This window comes from Gobio gobio (genome assembly GCF_949357685.1).
Source record: "Gobio gobio genome assembly, chromosome: 11".
NCBI classification, from domain to species: domain Eukaryota; kingdom Metazoa; phylum Chordata; class Actinopteri; order Cypriniformes; family Gobionidae; genus Gobio; species Gobio gobio.
The window spans coordinates 24,194,373-24,213,389 of record NC_137104.1 but is presented as its reverse complement, the minus strand read 5'-3'; the positions used below and the strand labels follow the sequence as shown (position 1 = coordinate 24,213,389).

Genomic DNA, 19,017 nt, shown 5'->3' with positions numbered 1-19,017 from the left:
GTTTACTAGCTCAAATTTAACTTCAACTCAAACTGATCAAACACTGATTAAAGTAATCTGATGCTTTAGTGAAATCTCCAAATGCTCAAACGAATTCTAGAAACTTTGTGACATCATAGTTCAACATTCTATCTTCAAATCCTCACAGCCTTTCAACAGAAAGTTATCATTAATCCAATTAACATACATTTTAACATTAAATTAAAATCCATTGTCAATAAAATATTGTAACTAAAAAAGCCTTTTATGTTTAATGTGCATTTAATTAAGCATTGCATGGAATAAAAGCATAAAATAGTTTTTGACAGAAGAACAGGTGATTCATAGAGTTATTAGGAAAAACTCTTACCTCTTTTTGTTTTTCTTAATATACAATAAAAAAAAAGTAGACCTGCCCTTTTTGATTTTAAGTTGATATTTCAATAATTTGTATGTTTGATAGTCACATGGTTAATAGTCACATGACATCCAGGTAAGCAAATCACATATTTCATATTTTTACATTTTTATTGTTTTTTTTTTTAAATGATATATTTTCATTTGACAATTTTTTGTTTTTCATATGCCCACAAACCCCTGCAAACCCCTGATGAAACTTTGAGCTAGACCATAGATAAATAGTATTTTATAAAATTATATTGACACATGTTTTACCTTTTTTTAAGCAGACCAGCAATATAATATAAAGGCCTGGTTTCACAGGCAGGGCTTAGATCAAGCCAAGATTAGGCCTCAGTTCAATTAGGACATTTAAATGGCTTTCATAAACACCTTAGGGGGAAAAAACATTACTGATGTGCATCTTGAGACAAAACAATAGCACTGACAGTTTTAAGATATGTCAGTGCAAGTTGCTTTCAGTTACAACAGCTCAAATGTGCATTTCAGACTGGGACTAGGATTTGTAGATTTGTCTGTGAAACCAGGGGAAAATGTCTTTGCAGTCAGTCTGGTGTCTAAAAGCTGAGGTAATCATTCAGAAATGAAAAAGAATGCAGTCAAATGTGAAATAAAACCACTTAAATATCTAATTGTCTTCATTATTGGTGAAGATAATAATAATAAATAATATTCTATTAAATAAAGCTAATAAATGTCAAGATCAATTAAATGTATTTGACTTTTCCTGACAGTATGCCTATTGTTAACATATCACATAAGCAACAGTCCTTGTGACGCACGCATATCAATTTCTCTGCCTGTTATACAAACCAAAATGTTAATAAAAATGTAATCGCTCATTTTGGTTAACATTAAACGGAAAGTTCACCCAAGCACTTTAAAAAATGTTATGTGCTATTTACTTTAAAAAATCATGGTAACAATATTACTGTCACAAGCACGCCAGGTTCCACCCCCTCTCAGTACCAGCGCAAGCAGTCACCGGAGTTTTAATCACACACACCTGCACTTCAACAATCACTGCCTGCACAAAAGCCCCAAGCTCTTGTAAGATTACAAATTTAAGAAAGTACATTGCATTTAGCATTTAAGGTAAAAATTATGATATCAGATTAATTAGTCTGCTATGCAAATCTTCCAGGCCAGTTCCTGTTTCTCTTCATTGTAAGTAAAATGAGCACCATTTGTCTTTAATGGCTCTTGGAGCCCCTGAGTGATTTAATTATCATCTATGCATTTGAATGACACTGTTATGCTGATTGAATCTGGACGGGTGACACCGTTATGTCTGAGGTGTGTCCTTTTACCTATACAACATTTGGATTCCTTTGTTTGAATGTCTCCTCCCCTGCTGTATAATCCCTCCCCCTGAAACGTAGATAAGTTACAGTGTTCTGTACTGTTAAGTTAGACTTGTTGATGACCTCAGCGAAGAACAGTACGTGTCTCAATAAAAAGTAAACGTCTGCTTGAAAGATATCCCAACGTCTCCTGGTCTCTTCTTCAAACGAGGAAAAGGAAATTCACAACACTCTCACTCAGTCACTGTCCGGTCTCGTTTGCACATGCTACGGCTTCTGCACACTCTTGGACTGCTTTACTTACCTGTCTCCAGCGTCTCCTCGTCTTGTCTCCAGTGATCTCCTATCCTCCCGTGTCTCCTTCATCAGCATTCCTCAGATCTCCTGCAACGTACACAGACAAGTATCATCCAGAGTAGAGGGCTGCATTGGGATTGAGTCCCGCGGGACCCAACGCAAATCTCGCGGGAACGGGCGGTTTGAATTTTGCTGCGGGCGGGAATGGGCGGCTAAAAAAAACACAGCGGGAATCGGCGGGATAGGGAGGTTGCCTAACGACATGATGGAGAAGATGTCAATAGATGATGTATAAAAGAACCTCAAACGAGGTATTTACAGCACAAAAGCTAAGCAAGGAAAGTCTGACATTTGGAGAAGTTTCTCAATTGTTTTGGTAGGCAAAATCATGCGGTATAACGTTATATGTATCCACATATTGCGCAGCTGGCAAATACATAGCTACTTGATCATACCTCACCAAAAACGCTCAGCACTCCCTGCAGGTCAAGTTGACTGTTTGGTGTTTTTGACAAACAATACATAGAAGTTTAGTGAGTGGAAATGGATTGTTTCTAAATGTCCGTTTGCTATTTTGTGTTCACATTACGTTCTGTTGAAGCATGTTTTCTCAGGTTTCCTTTCAGTCGGTCACGTTCGACGTACGTCGGAACTGACCGACGAATTGGGATCTGTTTTTTGTTTCTCAATCTGTTTTTCTGTTTTCTGTTTTGCAAAGCAGTCTATTTTTATGTGCAAATTTTTTTGATAAAAACGAAATAATATTTTTTTATTTTTTAAATAATGTATTTGTCTTTTCTTTTTTTTTTACATGCAGGCCAGGGAAACGAAACAAACAACCCCATGAATCTCTTTAATAATATCAATACAAATACGTTTTTTTTTCCCCTGCGGGACAGGAGAAGACACAAAATCAATGCATCTCTATTATTGTGCGGGAATAAATTCTCAGAGTTTTGCGGGTGCGGGCGGGAGTGGACATACATATTGCGGGAGCGGGCGGGAGTGTAACACATACGTTGCGGGAGCGGGCGGTAATGGTCAGAAATTCGGCGGGTGCGGGCGGGAGCGGGATGAAGAAAACAGTCCCGCGCAGGGCTCTAATCCAGAGCACTTCCAATTATCCTAGTATCACCTTTATAGCACTTACTTGCCACGCTCATTCTGATTTGCAATAAACTCTGTCATATCCCACCAGCACTTGGTTCCCGTGTCTGTAAAGACCGGACCAACACCGTCACCAGATGAGCACTCCGGATCCGTTCCAAGAGCTTGATGATGCATTTCGGCGAGCTCTCTCATCCCCTTTGACGACACCACCTTCGGTGCCTGTCTACACCAGTCCCATGGCCAAACCAGCGCCCTTCTCTGGCGCAGCAGAGGATTGCAATGGATTCCTTCTCCAATGCTCGCTGGTCCTGGAGATGCAACCGCACCTGTATGTCGATGACCGCGCTTAGGTAGCGTTCATTATTTCTCAACTCTCTGGCAAAGCGCTTCGCTGGGCTGAATCCTTGTGGTCCCAAAACAACCCTGTTATCCAGTCTCTCTCCAGTTTTGTGTCTCACTTCAAGGAAGTCTTTGGTAAACCCAGCTGGGATTTCGCCATCGGAGAACAACTCTATCATCTGAGGCAAGGTACTATGTCAGTTAATGAGTATGCCCTGCAGTTTAGGACCCTTGCTGCAGCCAGTGGGTGGAACGAGCGTTCCCTGTTAGCAACTTATTGACAGGGTCTGGATCCCAGAGTGCGGTTGCATCTCGCAGCATACGAGGATACCATCGGCCTCGAACGCTTCATCCAGCTGTCCATTTGATTCGTCACTCGTATGCAGTCGTGTCTCGAAGAACACCAGGGCCAGTCGATGCCTCCGTCATCCCTCCGTCGCCCAGAGAACGTCAGCCCTCCAGAACCAGCCATCGAACCCATGCAAGTAGAAACTCAGAGACTAACTCCAGCTGAGCGGCAGAGGCGGCTGACCCTAAATCTGTGCCTATACTGTGGAGCATCAGGGCATTACATAGGAGAATGCCCTTCACATCCTCCTCGTCCTCTGGTGAGTGCTATCTTTCTGTCACTAAGCAACATGAAGCCTCTCATCACGGTTGTAAACCTTACTACTGCCAATGTGTCTCTTTCAGTTAATGCTCTCCTTGACTCAGGGTCAGCCGGCAACTTCATCTCGGGCACCCTCTGCCGCCAGCTCAAGCTCTGCACGACCGCCACCTCGACCATCTACCAGATCCATTCGATAACTGGAAAGCCCCTCAGTTGTCGCAAAGTGTGTTCCTCCGTGGGTCCCATCCAAATACAGATAGGTATTCTTCACATCGAAGACATTCACCTGCTGTTCTGGAGGAATCCACTGCTGACGTCATCCTAGGGCGCCTGTGGTTAGAGCAGCACAACCCCGTAATCTCCTGGAAGACCGGTGAAGTCCTGAAGTGGGGCGACCACTGTTTTCCAAGCTTTTTCTCTCAACTTCCTTATCCTCAGCGCTCCCAAGATCTATCCATCAACGCCACTTCCATCAAGAGTCCAGTAGAGAAAAGCTCAGTGGACATTCCCTCCTGCTACGCCCCCTTCAGAGACGTATTCTACCTTAAACATGCCTCCAAGCTGCCTCTCCACCGGCCATGGGACTGTGCCATCGACCTTCTTCTGGGTGAGCCAGTGCCCCGTAGGAAGATCTACCCACTTTCCCTTCCAGAGGAGAAGGCCATGGAGGAATACATCAAGGAAGCTCTGGTTCAAGGTTACATCCGTCCATCCACCTCCCCTGCTGCCTCAAGCTTCTTTTTTGTGGCGAAAAAGGACGGAGGCTTGCGGCCTTGAATCGACTTCAGAGCACTCAACAAGATCACAATCAAGTTCCGTTATCCCCTTCCTCTTTTCCCGGCTGCCCTGGAACATCTCCGTGGTGCCACTGTGTTCACCAAGTTGGACCTCCGCAGCGCATATAACCTCCTCATCCGGATACGTGAGGGGGACGAGTGGAAAACCGCCTTTGTCACGCCCACCGGCCACTATGAGTACCTGGTCATGCCCTATGGTCTAGCAAACGCCCCCTCCGTATACCAGGACTTAATCCACAAGGTGCTCCGGGAGTTCCTGCACAAGTTCCTGTCTTAGTCTACATCGACGACATCCTGATCTACTCCCGGAGTCTGGCCGAAGATCGCCAACACGTTGCGGAGGTCCTGAAATGCCTGAGAAGATTCAACCTGTTTCTCAAAGCTGAGAAGTGCTCGTTCCACCAGTCATCAGTGCAGTTCCTTGGTTATACCATCGATCGCAGTGGCATTCGGATGGACGAGAGGAAGGTGAAATGTCTTGGGCCACTCCCACCACAATCAAGGAACTACAGTGCTTCCTCGGGTTTGCAAACTTTTACCGCCGGTTCCTTCAAGATTACAGCATCCTCGCCTGTCCACTCACCAGTCTTCTCGGGAACAAACCCAAGTCTCTGTCCTGGACGCCAGCCGCCACAGAAGCTTTTGAGGCCCTCAAGACCGCCTTCACGACCGCTCCACTCCTCGTCCATCCTGATCCCGAGTTGCCCTTCGTCGTGGAGGTTGATGCCTCGCCACCTGCTTGTCTCAGCAGCAGGGGAGCCCCAGTCGACTTCACCCATGTGCCTTCTTCTCCCGGAAACTCAGCCTGGCGGAGGTAAATTATGACATCGGGAATCGAGAGCTCCTCGCCATCAAGCTAGCTCTCGAGGAGTGGAGACATTGGCTAGAGGGCGCCAAACACCCTTTCCTAGTGTTGACCGATCATAAAAACCTTGAGTATCTGCGGGATGCTAAGTGCCTGAATCCCCGCCAGGCACGATGGGCTCTCTTCTTCACCCGCTGTTGTAAATGCTCCTTTAAGAGAGGGCTTTTATTTTGACATCATATCTCACTTTCGAGCTGAGGAGTCTGGTGCGATAATCTGCCGTTGCCTGCTGAACTTGAATGGTCTGCTAGCCGTCGCTGAAAGGACATTTATTCCTGTTTAATTGTATTATTTGCTGCAGCAGTTCCCGAGGTGTTAGTCATTGACCTACAAGTAAGCCTGTTTGCCTTATTTTGGTGTTTATTGAGATCGGTACTGAGTTATTTATAACTTTGTTACTCTGACATGTCTAAACATGCCCTCAGCCGATGTTTCTGTTAGATTCGTTCAATAATGCACTTCCAAATGTGATTATTTCTTCTTTATTGAGATGTATATCACTGCCTTTGTTGATATAATACCTTTGTTATGTGATTTCGGTTATTTTGAGCTGTTTATATCAGACGAACGATTACACTCGGATGTGCCGCGATATCCATATATGGAGTGTGTATCATGTTAAATGATCGTGTACAGCTTAATGCACCATGTGTTGCCTTCATTTCCTTCTTTGGATTGTATATTTGTATATTTCATGGTTTATTATATATATATGCCAAGCTAGAAAGTTATTCATTATTCTTTATTGTATTTTTTGTTTCAGACTAATGCCTCTACTGCCTGTAATTGATACCTCTGCAGCTTATCTTTTATAAATACATCACCTAAAAAACTACTTACCTGTCTCCTCATCCTTATATACAACTGTGCTCTGACCGGCACCCAGAGGGGTTCACTCATCTAATAACTAACCAGATCCTGTCAGTACATAACACCCGCTTTAATTTTACTATCTCCTATCGGCTGGGTCCCAAGAATGTAAAAGCGGATGCTCTCTCCCGAATCTACAACACAAAAGACAAGCCTAAGGAGGTCGAGCCCATCCTCCCTGGAAGCCTGTTCATCAGCCCGATTACCTGGTCCGAGGAGACGGGCTGCCCTCCAGACCACCAGTATGTCACCCGCACTCGGCGGACCCCGCTCATTCACTCCTCACAAACCTCTCTGGGCACTGGCCACCCAGGGGTCAATGAAACCCTCTCATTGCTACGACAACGCTTCTGGTGGCCTAATATGGCTTTGGACGTCAGAAGGTATGTGAGAGGATGCAAGGATTGCACCATGTCAAAGAGCCCTCAACACCTTCCCGTCGGCAAGCTCCTTCCTCTATCCGTTCCCAACCACCTGTGGTCACACCTAGGAGTGGACTTCATCACAGACCTCCCTGAATCGGACGGGTGCACCTGTGTCCTAGTGGTGGTCGACAGATTCTCTAATTCCTGCCGTCTCCTTCCCCTGAGAGGTTTGCCTACAGCCATGGAGACAGCGGAGCTCCTATTTAACCATGTATTGCGGTATTAAGGCATTCCTGAAGATATAGTTTCCGATAGGGGTCCCCAGTTTATCTCCAGAGTATGGAGAGGTTTCTTCACACTCCTAGGTGTGACCGTCAGCCTGTCATCTGGGTACCATCCTCAATCGAACGGACAGACGTAACGGAAGATTCAGGAGATTGTCCGGTTCCTCCGTACCTTCTGTCATGGCCACTAGGACTCCTGGAACCAGTTCCTAGGTTGGGCCGAGTACGCCCAGAATTCCCTCCGCCAGCCTGCCACCGGTCTAACACCCTTCCAATGCGTACTCGGCTACGAGCCCCCACTATTCCCATGGTCCAGGGAACCGTCTGACGTTCCCGCTGTCGACTACTGGTTCCGGGAGCGCAAGAGGGTCTGGAACTCAGCACACCATCAACTCCAACGGGCCCTCCGCAGATGCAGGATGACAGCTAACCTTCACCCTTCGGAAGCCCCGTCCTACCAGCCTGGGCAGAAGATTTGGCTGTCAACCAGGGACATCCGACTGCGTCTGCCATGTAGGAAATTGAGTCCCAGGATCATTGGCCCCTTCACCATCCTGCAACAAGTAAACCCGGTCACGTATAAGCTCCAGCTCCCTCCACAGTATCGCATTCACCCCACGTTCCATGTGTCCTTGCTGAAACCTCACCACCCTTCTGTCCCTCTCTCCACAGAGCCTGGCGAAACTCCGGAGCCTCCCCTTCCGCTCATCCTGGAGGACGGAGCTGCTTATGAGGTTCACGAGATCCTAGACTCCCGGCGTCGTGGTGGCAGACTGGAATATCTGGTTGACTGGGAAGGATATGGCCCTGAGGAACGATCATGGGTAACAAGAGAGGATATCCTTGACCCTAACCTGCTTGATGCTTTCCACACCTCCCATCCTAACAGGCCGGCACCGCAAGGAAGAGGGCGCCCACCACGACGTCGGGGTCTTTGGCCCTCAGGAGCGGGCCGTTTTGGGGGGAGGGGATAATGTCACCGGAGTCACCGGAGCTTTAATCACACACACACACCTGCATGTCATCCAGCAACAATCACTGCCTGCACAAAAGACACAAGCTCTCACTCAGTCACTGTTAGGTCTCGTTTGCACATACTACGGCTTCTGCACACTCTTGGTCTCCAGCGTCTCCTCGTCCAGTCTCCTGCGTCTCCTCGTCTTGTCTCCAGCGTCTCCAGTGATCTCCTGTCCTCCTGTGTCTCCTTCATCAGCATTCCTCAGATCTCCTGCAACGTACACAGACAAGTATCATCCAGAGCACTTCCAGTTATCCTAGTATCACCTGCATAGCACTTACCTGCCACGCTCATTCTGGTTTGCAATAAACTCTGTCATATATCACCAGCACTTAGTTCCCGTGTCTGTCGGTGGATGAGGAGACCCCCCCCCCCCCTTCTATGTTAAACGCTTTGAGCGCCTAGAAAAGTGCTATATAAATGTAACAAATTATAATTAAAGGTCTTTCAGATCATCAAGCTGGTAATGAATGGAAAAAGCAGGTCAATTGACAGTCACACTTAACTGAAGAGTCTTTTTCTTTACAGGATCGATTGTAGGGAGGGCACACATGAGAAGCAGACAGAAGGATAAATGGTTTGAGGAAAACGATGTCAATACAGGTATAGATGCACTCTCACGTAGTGACAGACAAGACCAGATCAGAACAGGTAAGTGGAAACTGTTTATAAAGGGCTCCTAATGAGGATGTAAATTAAAAATCAGTTAATGATGAAATACAAATTTACAAAAAATGACTATACATTCAAAAATTATTAACAAGTGATGTTAACGTTTTATAAATGTTTTGTTAATTCTAGTATTACTTATAAGTTATATGCTAACTATTTACAAATGTTTTGTAAGTTATCTTAAATGTGTTACCATTAGTAAATTATCAGTTTATAATTCATTTGTAACAATTAGTCTACTGAAGGCAAGCTTGCAGAACCCAAGTGCAGTTTATTCAAAAAGATCCAAAACATTAAAAAATGACTTGGCAAAAACAAGAAACAAAGACTTGGCTTAACATGGCATGGTTCAACAGAAAACTCACCATACAGCAGGTTACACAAACAATACCAGACCAAGACACATGGCAAACATGGGGGCTTAAATACACAAGGACTAATGACTAGACAAGGGACACATGTGAACAATGATTAAACAATGAACCAATGACAACATGACACAAGAACACATGAGGGCATGGGAATCACATGACAACCAGGAAACCTGACAGAGAACATGATAAACTAATGCTGAGTTCCAGGCAGGTTTTTGAGCCCGTAAGTTACAACTTCAAACTACGACTCACGACTTTGTAGCATTCCAGACAAAGTCACGCCAAACTGCCTGAGCGCAAGGAAGTGTGTGGTAGCTTGATGTAAAGAAAGCATGGCGTACGGGGCTTATGCTAATTTCCATTCATTTCTATCACCAAAGGTGCTTACTTGCTTATTTGAGGGAAACGGAGGAGAAAAAAACGTCTCGGTTACTAACGTAACCTCGGTTCCCTGAGAGAAAGGGACGAGTATTGAGTAGCATACGCTAGGGGAAACTCCTTTCCTCTAGAATATGAAGCAAAAATGTTATCCTTAATAATTTAGCCATGTAAAATGCAATGCAGCTGCACAGCAGATGATAGACACAGGTGGGACAATGCACTCGTTCGTCCTCCTCCTTCTGGAAAAAAACAGATAACAATAAAAGGATATAATGCCGGATGGCGAAGCTGGAACGGCAGGCGGCTGGAGGCGGAGTCTGATTCCGACGACCTCAAGGCTGCACAAGGTTCCGCTGAGTGCTGTTCTACGGCAGCTTCAAGTTCCAGAGATCAGAAGGGTAAGTCGCTGAAGGAGATTAAATCTGATTGCTATGGCTAGACACGGTCATTTATAGACTCGATATGCAAATTCATACAGGCTATTAAGGCGAGAGCTCAGGTAGTCACCTCATTGGTCTTCCCGCTTAGCCGTCTCACCATAGGTCGACATATTCTGAGATCAAGCGTTTTCTGGGCCTAGTGACAATAAAAGCTTTTCTTTGACTAACAAAGAAGTTTTCAGCTCTCAAACTTACTGTCACGGTTCATCTATTCACTGACTCATTCTGTCTCTGTGTGTGTTTGGTTGTGTTGGAGGCGTGGTCACTGATTGCTGTTCTCATCATCACCGCCAGCTGCACCTCATTTCACCTGCCTATTTAAAATCTCATCACCCACTCTCTGTTGTCAGTTTGTTGCAGACAGTCCTCTGTCTTCCCTGTGTGTGTGTGTGTGTGTGTGTGTGTGTGTGTGTGTGTGTGTGTGTGTGTGTGTGTGTGCGTGCGTGTGTGTGTGTGTGTGTGTGTGTGTGTGCGTGCGTGCGTGCGTGCGTGCGTGCGTGCGTGCCTGTGTCTGTGTGTCTGTGTCTTTGTGTCTGTGTCCCTGGAACTCCTGGTCCGGGTCCTGGTATTATCCCTCCGTGGATGTTTGCTCATTGCGTCCCTGTGTCACCAGTCACCGATCTCCGTGATCAGATCATCTGCCTGCTTCTGCCTGCCCAGGACTCTGGTTCAGTTCCCTGTGCTGTGGACTTACTGTGCGCTCTGCTCTTGTGTTTGCTGGGAATAAAACATTAATTTAACTCGCTATTGGATCTTTTGCACTTATTTCAAATATGCCGTTGTGACACTTATAGGATATTCTTATATCACAATTAACTTTTATATATCAAAGGGAAAGTTGATATCTCAATTCATCACCCCTTTAACCAATAACTTAGAAGTGACTTATAACTGAACATTATTATAAAGTGTTACCCGTATTTTTATGGAATATTGCGGTATGTATTATAAATGATTTACCCATGCACCCATTTTTTTTTTTATTGATGTGTCTCGTAATCTTTAATCAAAATAACTTCCTCTCCCTCTTGTAGTGTCATCTCTTTTCTTCTCCGATGACAGCCCAGAAAACTTTTCACTCGGATATATGTCACAATAGGGAAGAAAAGATTCCAACATTTTTTTTTTAACTGCATTTAATCATATCATGTGGCAAGTCACTGCTGCTATGATGTTTCTTCAGGAAGGGGAGGTGGATCAATCACTGTCCGACTCATCTTCTGATATCTGGAGAGAGTCTCGATCGACCACATACTGTGAGACATCAGGTAACCTGGATATTACACAGCAGCTCACAGCACTGCGGGAAATGCTTATGTCACATGCCACATTCCTGTGCGGAAAAAAGATATAGAGAAAGTCACATAATGACTCTTTTCACCATCCAATAAGTTCTACAGATACAATGAAGTCCCATCCATTCTTTCTCCTTTAACATCATGTTCGACTCAGAAATACTTCACATGACAGAAGATGGGTTGCACGTGGCATTTCATGATGACTTTAAACACTTCCTTCTTGATATTTGTTTGTGAGGTTATTTATTGTGGCTACGCAATGCAGCTGCATTAATATAGAATGTGCATCACATGAATGTGTTGATCAGGATTTTACATTAAATAAGTTGTGTTATTACTACCAAACAATACTTAACAAATACTTTAACAAATGTATTGATCATAGTTAGTTAATATTAGTTATTGCATAAACTAATTATGTTAACTAATGGGATCTTACAGTATATTGTTAAAAAAAAAACATTTTTTAATTTTTTGCACAAAAAGGTCACAATTAATTTGTAGGCATTGCATCATGCATTGTGAAATGATCAGTGATCTGTATTGTTTGTGAATGTTACCATTCATTTGTCCTCTGGTCGTAATACTCCACATTAGAGCAGGTGCTGAATCCATTAAATACACCAACAACAAACAGCTGATCGTCCATAACCTGAAGTTTGGAGAATCAAATAACTGTTACTAATGAAACATGTTCAGCATACGACAAATGAGAGTCTTTAAAAACTGTTGTTTGAGCAGAATCCTCATTAGATGTCAATATCTCACCTCAATGCCGAAGTTGCTGCGTGGATTGAACATAGATTCGATATCACACCAGCTGTCAGTGAGAGGGTTGTAGGCTTCTGCAATTTGCAAACGACTGGCACCATCATAACCACCAACCTTGAAACATAAATGTGCATTTATCTGTTAATATATGGATCAGCAACCACACAAGGTTTTGCACTCATGCATGCACTTCTGAGTAGGCCTATCTATTTTTGTACAGTTGATAATGTCACATTTAAACACCTTATTTTGTATTGTCATATCGCTGTACATGTGTGTATAATACTCACAGCATAAACTAGATTCCTATAAGTGATCACACCGACACCACTGCGACGGCTGCTCATGGGAGCGATGAGAGTCCACTGGTTTGTTTCTGGGTTAAAGCTCTCAGCTGTGAAGAGACACTCCATCCCAGTAAAACCACCACAGATATAAACCTGTCAAATGCACACAAATATAACAGAATTTAATGCACACAAATATAACAGACTTTACAAACTGATAGTGTCCGACATGCTCTTAAACCATGAAATTACTTTTGCAAGTGTTTGCATGGGTGCAGCTAAGGGGGGGGGCAAACGTCCAGCAAAACGCTCACACTCACCGGTAAAACTATGTTCACTCAAATCCCACTCCGACATGAAAATTCTCTGTGCTATAATTGTTGCAGCCATTAATTATTTTTATATTTATGTTTAAATATTATAATGTTGTTTTTTATGTTGTCTATGTTGTCGATCTGTCGATTATGAAAAGTGAACAGCATGAGATAGGACACATCATAAGATGAATGGAGTTGATCAGACATGATTGTGACCCCTTCATTAAGTGTTTACAAATGTCTAAAGAAACGTTGAAATGTCAGGTTTTAAATCATGTAAATCAAAACGAAAACAAATATTCTGTGTTTATGTAATCTGTGTGAAAAGTGGGAGATATCAGTCAACTCATTACTGCCTCATTACCCGCTAATGCGCCAGGCCCACGGACCGCGCGCTCATTCAGATTCAAATACAGGCGATCCATGCATCGATGCCCACACACACATCAACTCATGCAAACACAACTAGTGAAGCTATGGGTCAGATACATCGCTTTGAGCAATAATCCTGGAATAATTCTCCTCATGGAAAGCTGATTGAGAGTTAATTGAAAGGTAGGCTAAGTTTAAAAGGCTCAGTTAGCATCTGTGAATATTAAATGCAAAAAGACTGTTTAAATATAAATCCTAATGCAACATGACGCAAGACTGTTTGGACAAGATTTATTTGGCCTGTTTTCGTTTTGTATAAATTGTATCTTAATTTTAATCAATGTTTTTAATATAGTTGCTTCTTATTTTATAAGAAGTCAATATAACAGACAATAGCCTTAGCGCTGCATTGCACGTCTCATAAATGAACTTAAGATGGAAATGATATTTGAGTATTAATTGCCAGACATGATTGTGACCCCTTCATTAAGTTTTGTTTTGTATAAATTGTATCTTAATTTTAATCAATGTTTCATCAGCCAATCGGGGCATTCTGGGTTGAGCGAGCGGAGCTTAATTGGTCAGTCTTATTAAATTGCAGACAAAGATTTTGGATAGCTAGGTTGGTGTGGTAGAGGGCCCAACATCAAATTCTTTCATAGGGCCCAAAATTGCTAGCGGCGCCCCTGAGTGTTTGACTTTGTAGTGAATGTTCTTACCCTGCCCTGCAGTGAGGTGGCGCTGGCATCACTCCTCCGTTCGTTCATGGGCGCCAACATTGTCCACTGGTTGGTGTTTGGATCGTAGCGTTCTGTTGTTCTTATCCGTACCCGTCCATTAAAACCACCCATGGCATAAATGAGTCCGTCCAGAACAGAGACACTAACATAACATCGCCGTTCGTACATGGGAGCCACCTAGTGTGTAATGCACAGACAACACAAAACAAAGAGAGTTGCTTATATGAACAGCATTACTGTAATACTGTGGGGTTTTTACCATGGTATTAACACACTTCACTGTACATTACCAAATACTGCAGTATTCCTTGAAGCACCAGTGTCTTTAAATACCACAAAAATATTACAACCAAGTGGTACCATGGTATATACACTCACCTAAAGGATTATTAGGAACACCATACTAATACTGTGTTTGACCCCCTTTCACCTTCAGAACTGCCTTAATTCTACGTGGCATTGATTCAACAAGGTTCTGAAAGCATTCTTTAGAAATGTTGGCCCATATTGATAGGATAGCATCTTGAAGTTGATGGAGATTTGTGGGATGCACATCCAGGTCACGAAGCTCCCGTTCCACCACATCCCAAAGATGCTCTATTGGGTTGAGATCTGGTGACTGTGGGGGCCATTTTAGTACAGTGAACTCATTGTCATGTTCAAGAAACCAATTTGAAATGATTCGAGCTTAGTGACATGGTGCATTATCCTGCTGGAAGTAGCCATCAGAGGATGGGTACATGGTGGTCATAAAGGGATGGACATGGTCAGAAACAATGCTCAGGTAGGCCGTGGCATTTAAACGATGCCCAATTGGCACTAAGGGGCCTAAAGTGTACCAAGAAAACATCCCCCACACCATTACACCACCACCACCAGCCTGCACAGTGGTAACAAGGCATGATGGATCCATGTTCTCATTCTGTTTAGGCCAAATTCTGACTCTACCATCTGAATGTCTCAACAGAAATCGAGACTCATCAGACCAGGCAACATTTTTCCAGTCTTCAACTGTCCAATTTTGGTGAGCTTGTGCAAATTTTAGCCTCCTTTTCCTATTTGTAGTGGAGATGAGTGGTACCCGGTGGGGTCTTCTGCTGTTGTAGCCCATCCACCTCAAGGTTGTGCGTGTTGTGGCTTCACAAATGCTTTGCTGCATACCTCGGTTGTAACGAGTGGTTATTTCAGTCAAAGTTGCTCTTCTGTCAGTTTGAATCAGTCGGCCCATTCTCCTCTGACCTCTAGCATCAACAAGGCATTTTCGCCCACAGGACTGCCGCATACTGGATGTTTTTCCCTTTTCACACCATTCTTTGTAAACCCTAGAAATGGTTGTGCGTGAAAAACCCAGAAACTGAGCAGATTGTGAAATACTCAGACCGGCCCGTCTGGCATCAACAACCATGCCACGCTCAAATTTGCTTAAATCACCTTTCTTTCCCATTCTGACATTCAGTTTGGAGTTCAGGAGATTGTCTTGACCAGGACCACACCCCTAAATGCATTGAAGCAACTGCCATGTGATTGGTTGATTAGATCATTGCATTAATGAGAAATTGAACAGGTGTTCCTAATAATCCTTTAGGTGAGTGTATATCAAAATAATATAGTATTACCATACTATCTGATAACTTTATTTGAGCAATACCATGGCTGTGTTTCAAATACCAGTGAGCCAAATATCTATCCTAACAACATCTTTGTTGTTCAAATGCGCACATGATGCCCAGAGAAGCTGACTAGGTAGGTCCATACACAGTCCAAAGTCACAACATTTGTTAGTAGTAAGAGTAAACTAGTTGATACTCTGATTAGCAATGCTCACCTCATGCCAAGTATGCGAGATGGGATCGAATTTCCTCACACTGTTGAAATAATTCTCGCCATCAAAGCCGCCGATACAGTAGACAAACCCATCGAGGACCACTGTACCAGTGTAGGCTCTGGGCCGCTCATCCTCTGGAGTCACATCAACCCAAAGGTCTGCTCTTTTATCATATGCCTCAATTGCATTGGAGGGATTTCCTGTGCTCCACCCTCCAATGGCCAATAGGATCTCAGAGGGCAGACGTGGGCGTGTCAGTTGGTCTGAACCGCTGGGTCCCTCCATGTGGAGGTTAACAATGGCCTTCATTGCACTGGTGAGAATGGACGAACACGCCTCATTCTCCAACAACAGTGCATTGTTCCTTACATTACTCATGAAGTACTCTGGTGACATCAACCCCATTCGAACCTGAAGCACAGTGAGGGAAGAGAACCAAATGTGGCCTTTATTATCAATCTCTGTCTATGGGGAAATACTTTATGCAAATAAAAACCCAACTTATTTAAGGTGGAAACGAAATATTATATTGAGTTACTTCTTGGTTTGATAAACAATAAAGCAAAACTATGGTTAACATGATGAATTTGTCTCTGTCTTACCTTAGGCAGAAGCACAGCGATGTGTTCTCTCCTGTTTTCACGTGAGTGATCAATCCAGCAGAGAATGGCCTCAAAAACCACCTCCTCCGTTTTGACATTTAGCTCATCCTGACTGATCATCTCACCAAGACGTTCCAGCGAGAGTTCCAGGAACTCCTCAGACTCTTGCTGCACCTCCTCAAAGTGCTGTAGAGTGTAAAGATTTGCTTTGCGGTGGAGCTTTGAGCAGGAGTAAAAATGCTCTGTGAACATGCAGATGCCAATGCAGTTCTGAAGGCACAAGTTTTCCTCCAGGAACTTGCAGCAAGCTTCTACGAGATCTGAAACTAAAAACTGATCAGCCGCCACCAAGAGCTCCAACACGTTCTCTTCAGAGATGTGGACAGCTCCTGCATATGCGGATTGAATAATTAGAGACATGGTGTCTGAGGAGATTCCTTGAATATCATAGGAATGTTTCTCCACGTTGGCCCATCGGGTGGAGAAGAGTGCCCTGTGGAGCAAATGGTATAAATTTCAAAAGATGTCACTTCTAAATTAGACATTGTACAATGGCAAAGCCTGTTCCTGCATGTCCTTACCTAAAATAAGGGCTGCAGCCACTAAGGATGATCTTGTGAGCTTTAAACTCTTTGCCATTGACGATGATGATGACGTCTGTGTGTTCACCCTCTAAACGAACTTCGTCAAACACATTAAAAGATGTGGCAATGAACTTGTGCTCCATGTTTACTAGCTCAAATTTAACTTCAACTCAAACTGATCAAACACTGATTAAAGTAATCTGATGCTTTAGTGAAATCTCCAAATGCTCAAAAGAATTCTAGAAACTTTGTGACATCATAGTTGAAGTTCAACATTCTATCTTCAAATCCTCACAGCCTTTCAACAGAAAGTTATCATTAACCCAATTAACATACATTTTAACATTAAATTAAAATCCATTGTCAATAAAATATTGTAACTAAAAAAGCCTTTTATGTTTAATGTGCATTTAATTAAGCATTGCATGGAATAAAAGCATAAAATAGTTTTTGACAGAAGAACAGGTGATTCCTAGTGTTATTAGGAAAAACTCTTACCTCTTTTTGTTTTTCTTAATATACAATACAAAAGAAAGCATACCTGCCCTTTTTGATTTTAAGTTGATATTTCAATAATTTGTATGTTTGATAGTCACATGGTTAATAGTCACATGACATGCAGGTAAGCAAATCACATATTTCATATTTTTACATTTTTATTGTTTTATTTTAAAATGATATATTTTCATTTGACAATTTTTTGTTTTTCATATGCCCACAAACCCCTGCAAACCCCTGATGAAACTTTGAGCTAGACCATAGATAAATAGTATTTTATAAAATTATATTGACACATGTTTTACCTTTTTTTAAGTAGACCAGCAATATAATATAAAGGCCTGGTTTCACAGGCAGGGCTTAGATCAAGCCAAGATTAGGCCTCAGTTCAATTAGGACATTTAAATGGCTTTCATAAACACCTTAGGGGGAAAAAAACATTACTGATGTGCATCTTGAGACAAAACAATAGCACTGACAGTTTTATGTCATGTGCAAGTTGCTTTCAGTTACAACAGCTCAAATGTGCATTTCAGACTGGGACTAGGATTAAGATTTGTCTGTGAAACCAGGGGAAATGTCTTTGCAGTCAGTCTGGTGTCTAAAAGCTGAGGTAATCATTCAGACATGAAAAAGAATGCAGTCAAATGTGAAATAAAACCACTTAAATGTCTAATTGTCTTAATTATTGGTGAAGATAATAATAATAAATAATATTCTATTAAATAAAGCTAATAAATGTCAAGATCAATTAAATGTATTTGACTTTTCCTGACAGTATGCCTATTGTTAACATATCACATCAGCAGCGATCCTTGTGACGCACGCATATCAATTTTTCTGCCTGTTATACAAACCAAAATGTTAATAAAAATGTAATCGCTCATTTTGGTTAACATTAAATGGAAAGTTCACCCAAGCACTGTAAAAAAATGTATGTGCTATTTACTTTACAAAATCATGGTAACAATATTACTGTCACAAGCACGCCAGGCTCCACCCCCTCTCAGTACCAGCGCACGCAGTCACCGGAGTTTTAACACTAGAAGTCCCGGAGATTTGTACCCCTCCTTTAGCCAAGTGGAAGCTAACTGGCTAGTCTTTTGGCTATCATTAGCATCAATTCATGTGTAAATGTGGTCATTACCTGAGCAATCTGCAGGGGGGTTGGGGGTGAGTGTGTGAATGGTTGCTGGTGGCTTGTTTGTATGTGTGGGGGAGGGAGGGCTGCTAACAAGACTCACCACTCGGCAGGCCTTGGAAAATATCCTGAGTGAAGTAAACCCTTGTGACTCAGATGGAGAAGACATAGAACTTCAGCCGGATTCGGACTCAGAGCTGTCTGATCTGTCTTCAGGTTAAGTTTCATTTCATGTTATTTCCTATTTCATTTCAAACCAGTAAGAGAAAAAGACAAAAAAAGCAGAGTGGAGTGACATAAATACTTACTCTGCCTTTTTTGTATTGTCCACTTTTTTGTTTGTACTACTTAGCAGACATTCACTGCCATCTGAAGTGCAAAACATTATTAGTTGTTTATTTGCTTTAGTTGTATCTTTTTATTTAGGAAGATATTTCAGACATTATTCCGATACATA

At 42.8% G+C, this 19,017-nt stretch overlaps 1 protein-coding gene across 1 annotated transcript; it reads right to left on the bottom strand.

The window, feature by feature from the left end:
• Positions 1-11,322: 11,322 nt before the first annotated feature.
• LOC307133437 (kelch-like protein 10) lies at positions 11,323-17,064 on the bottom strand (the record flags this gene model as incomplete). Its single annotated transcript, XM_079828522.1, has 8 exons — positions 11,323-11,458; positions 11,984-12,075; positions 12,192-12,308; positions 12,485-12,634; positions 13,890-14,087; positions 15,736-16,146; positions 16,338-16,830; positions 16,919-17,064. The coding sequence occupies 8 exons, from the start codon at positions 17,062-17,064 to the stop codon at positions 11,323-11,325; spliced, it is 1,743 nt and encodes a 580-aa protein (XP_079684648.1).
• Between the last annotated feature and the right edge of the window lie 1,953 nt (positions 17,065-19,017).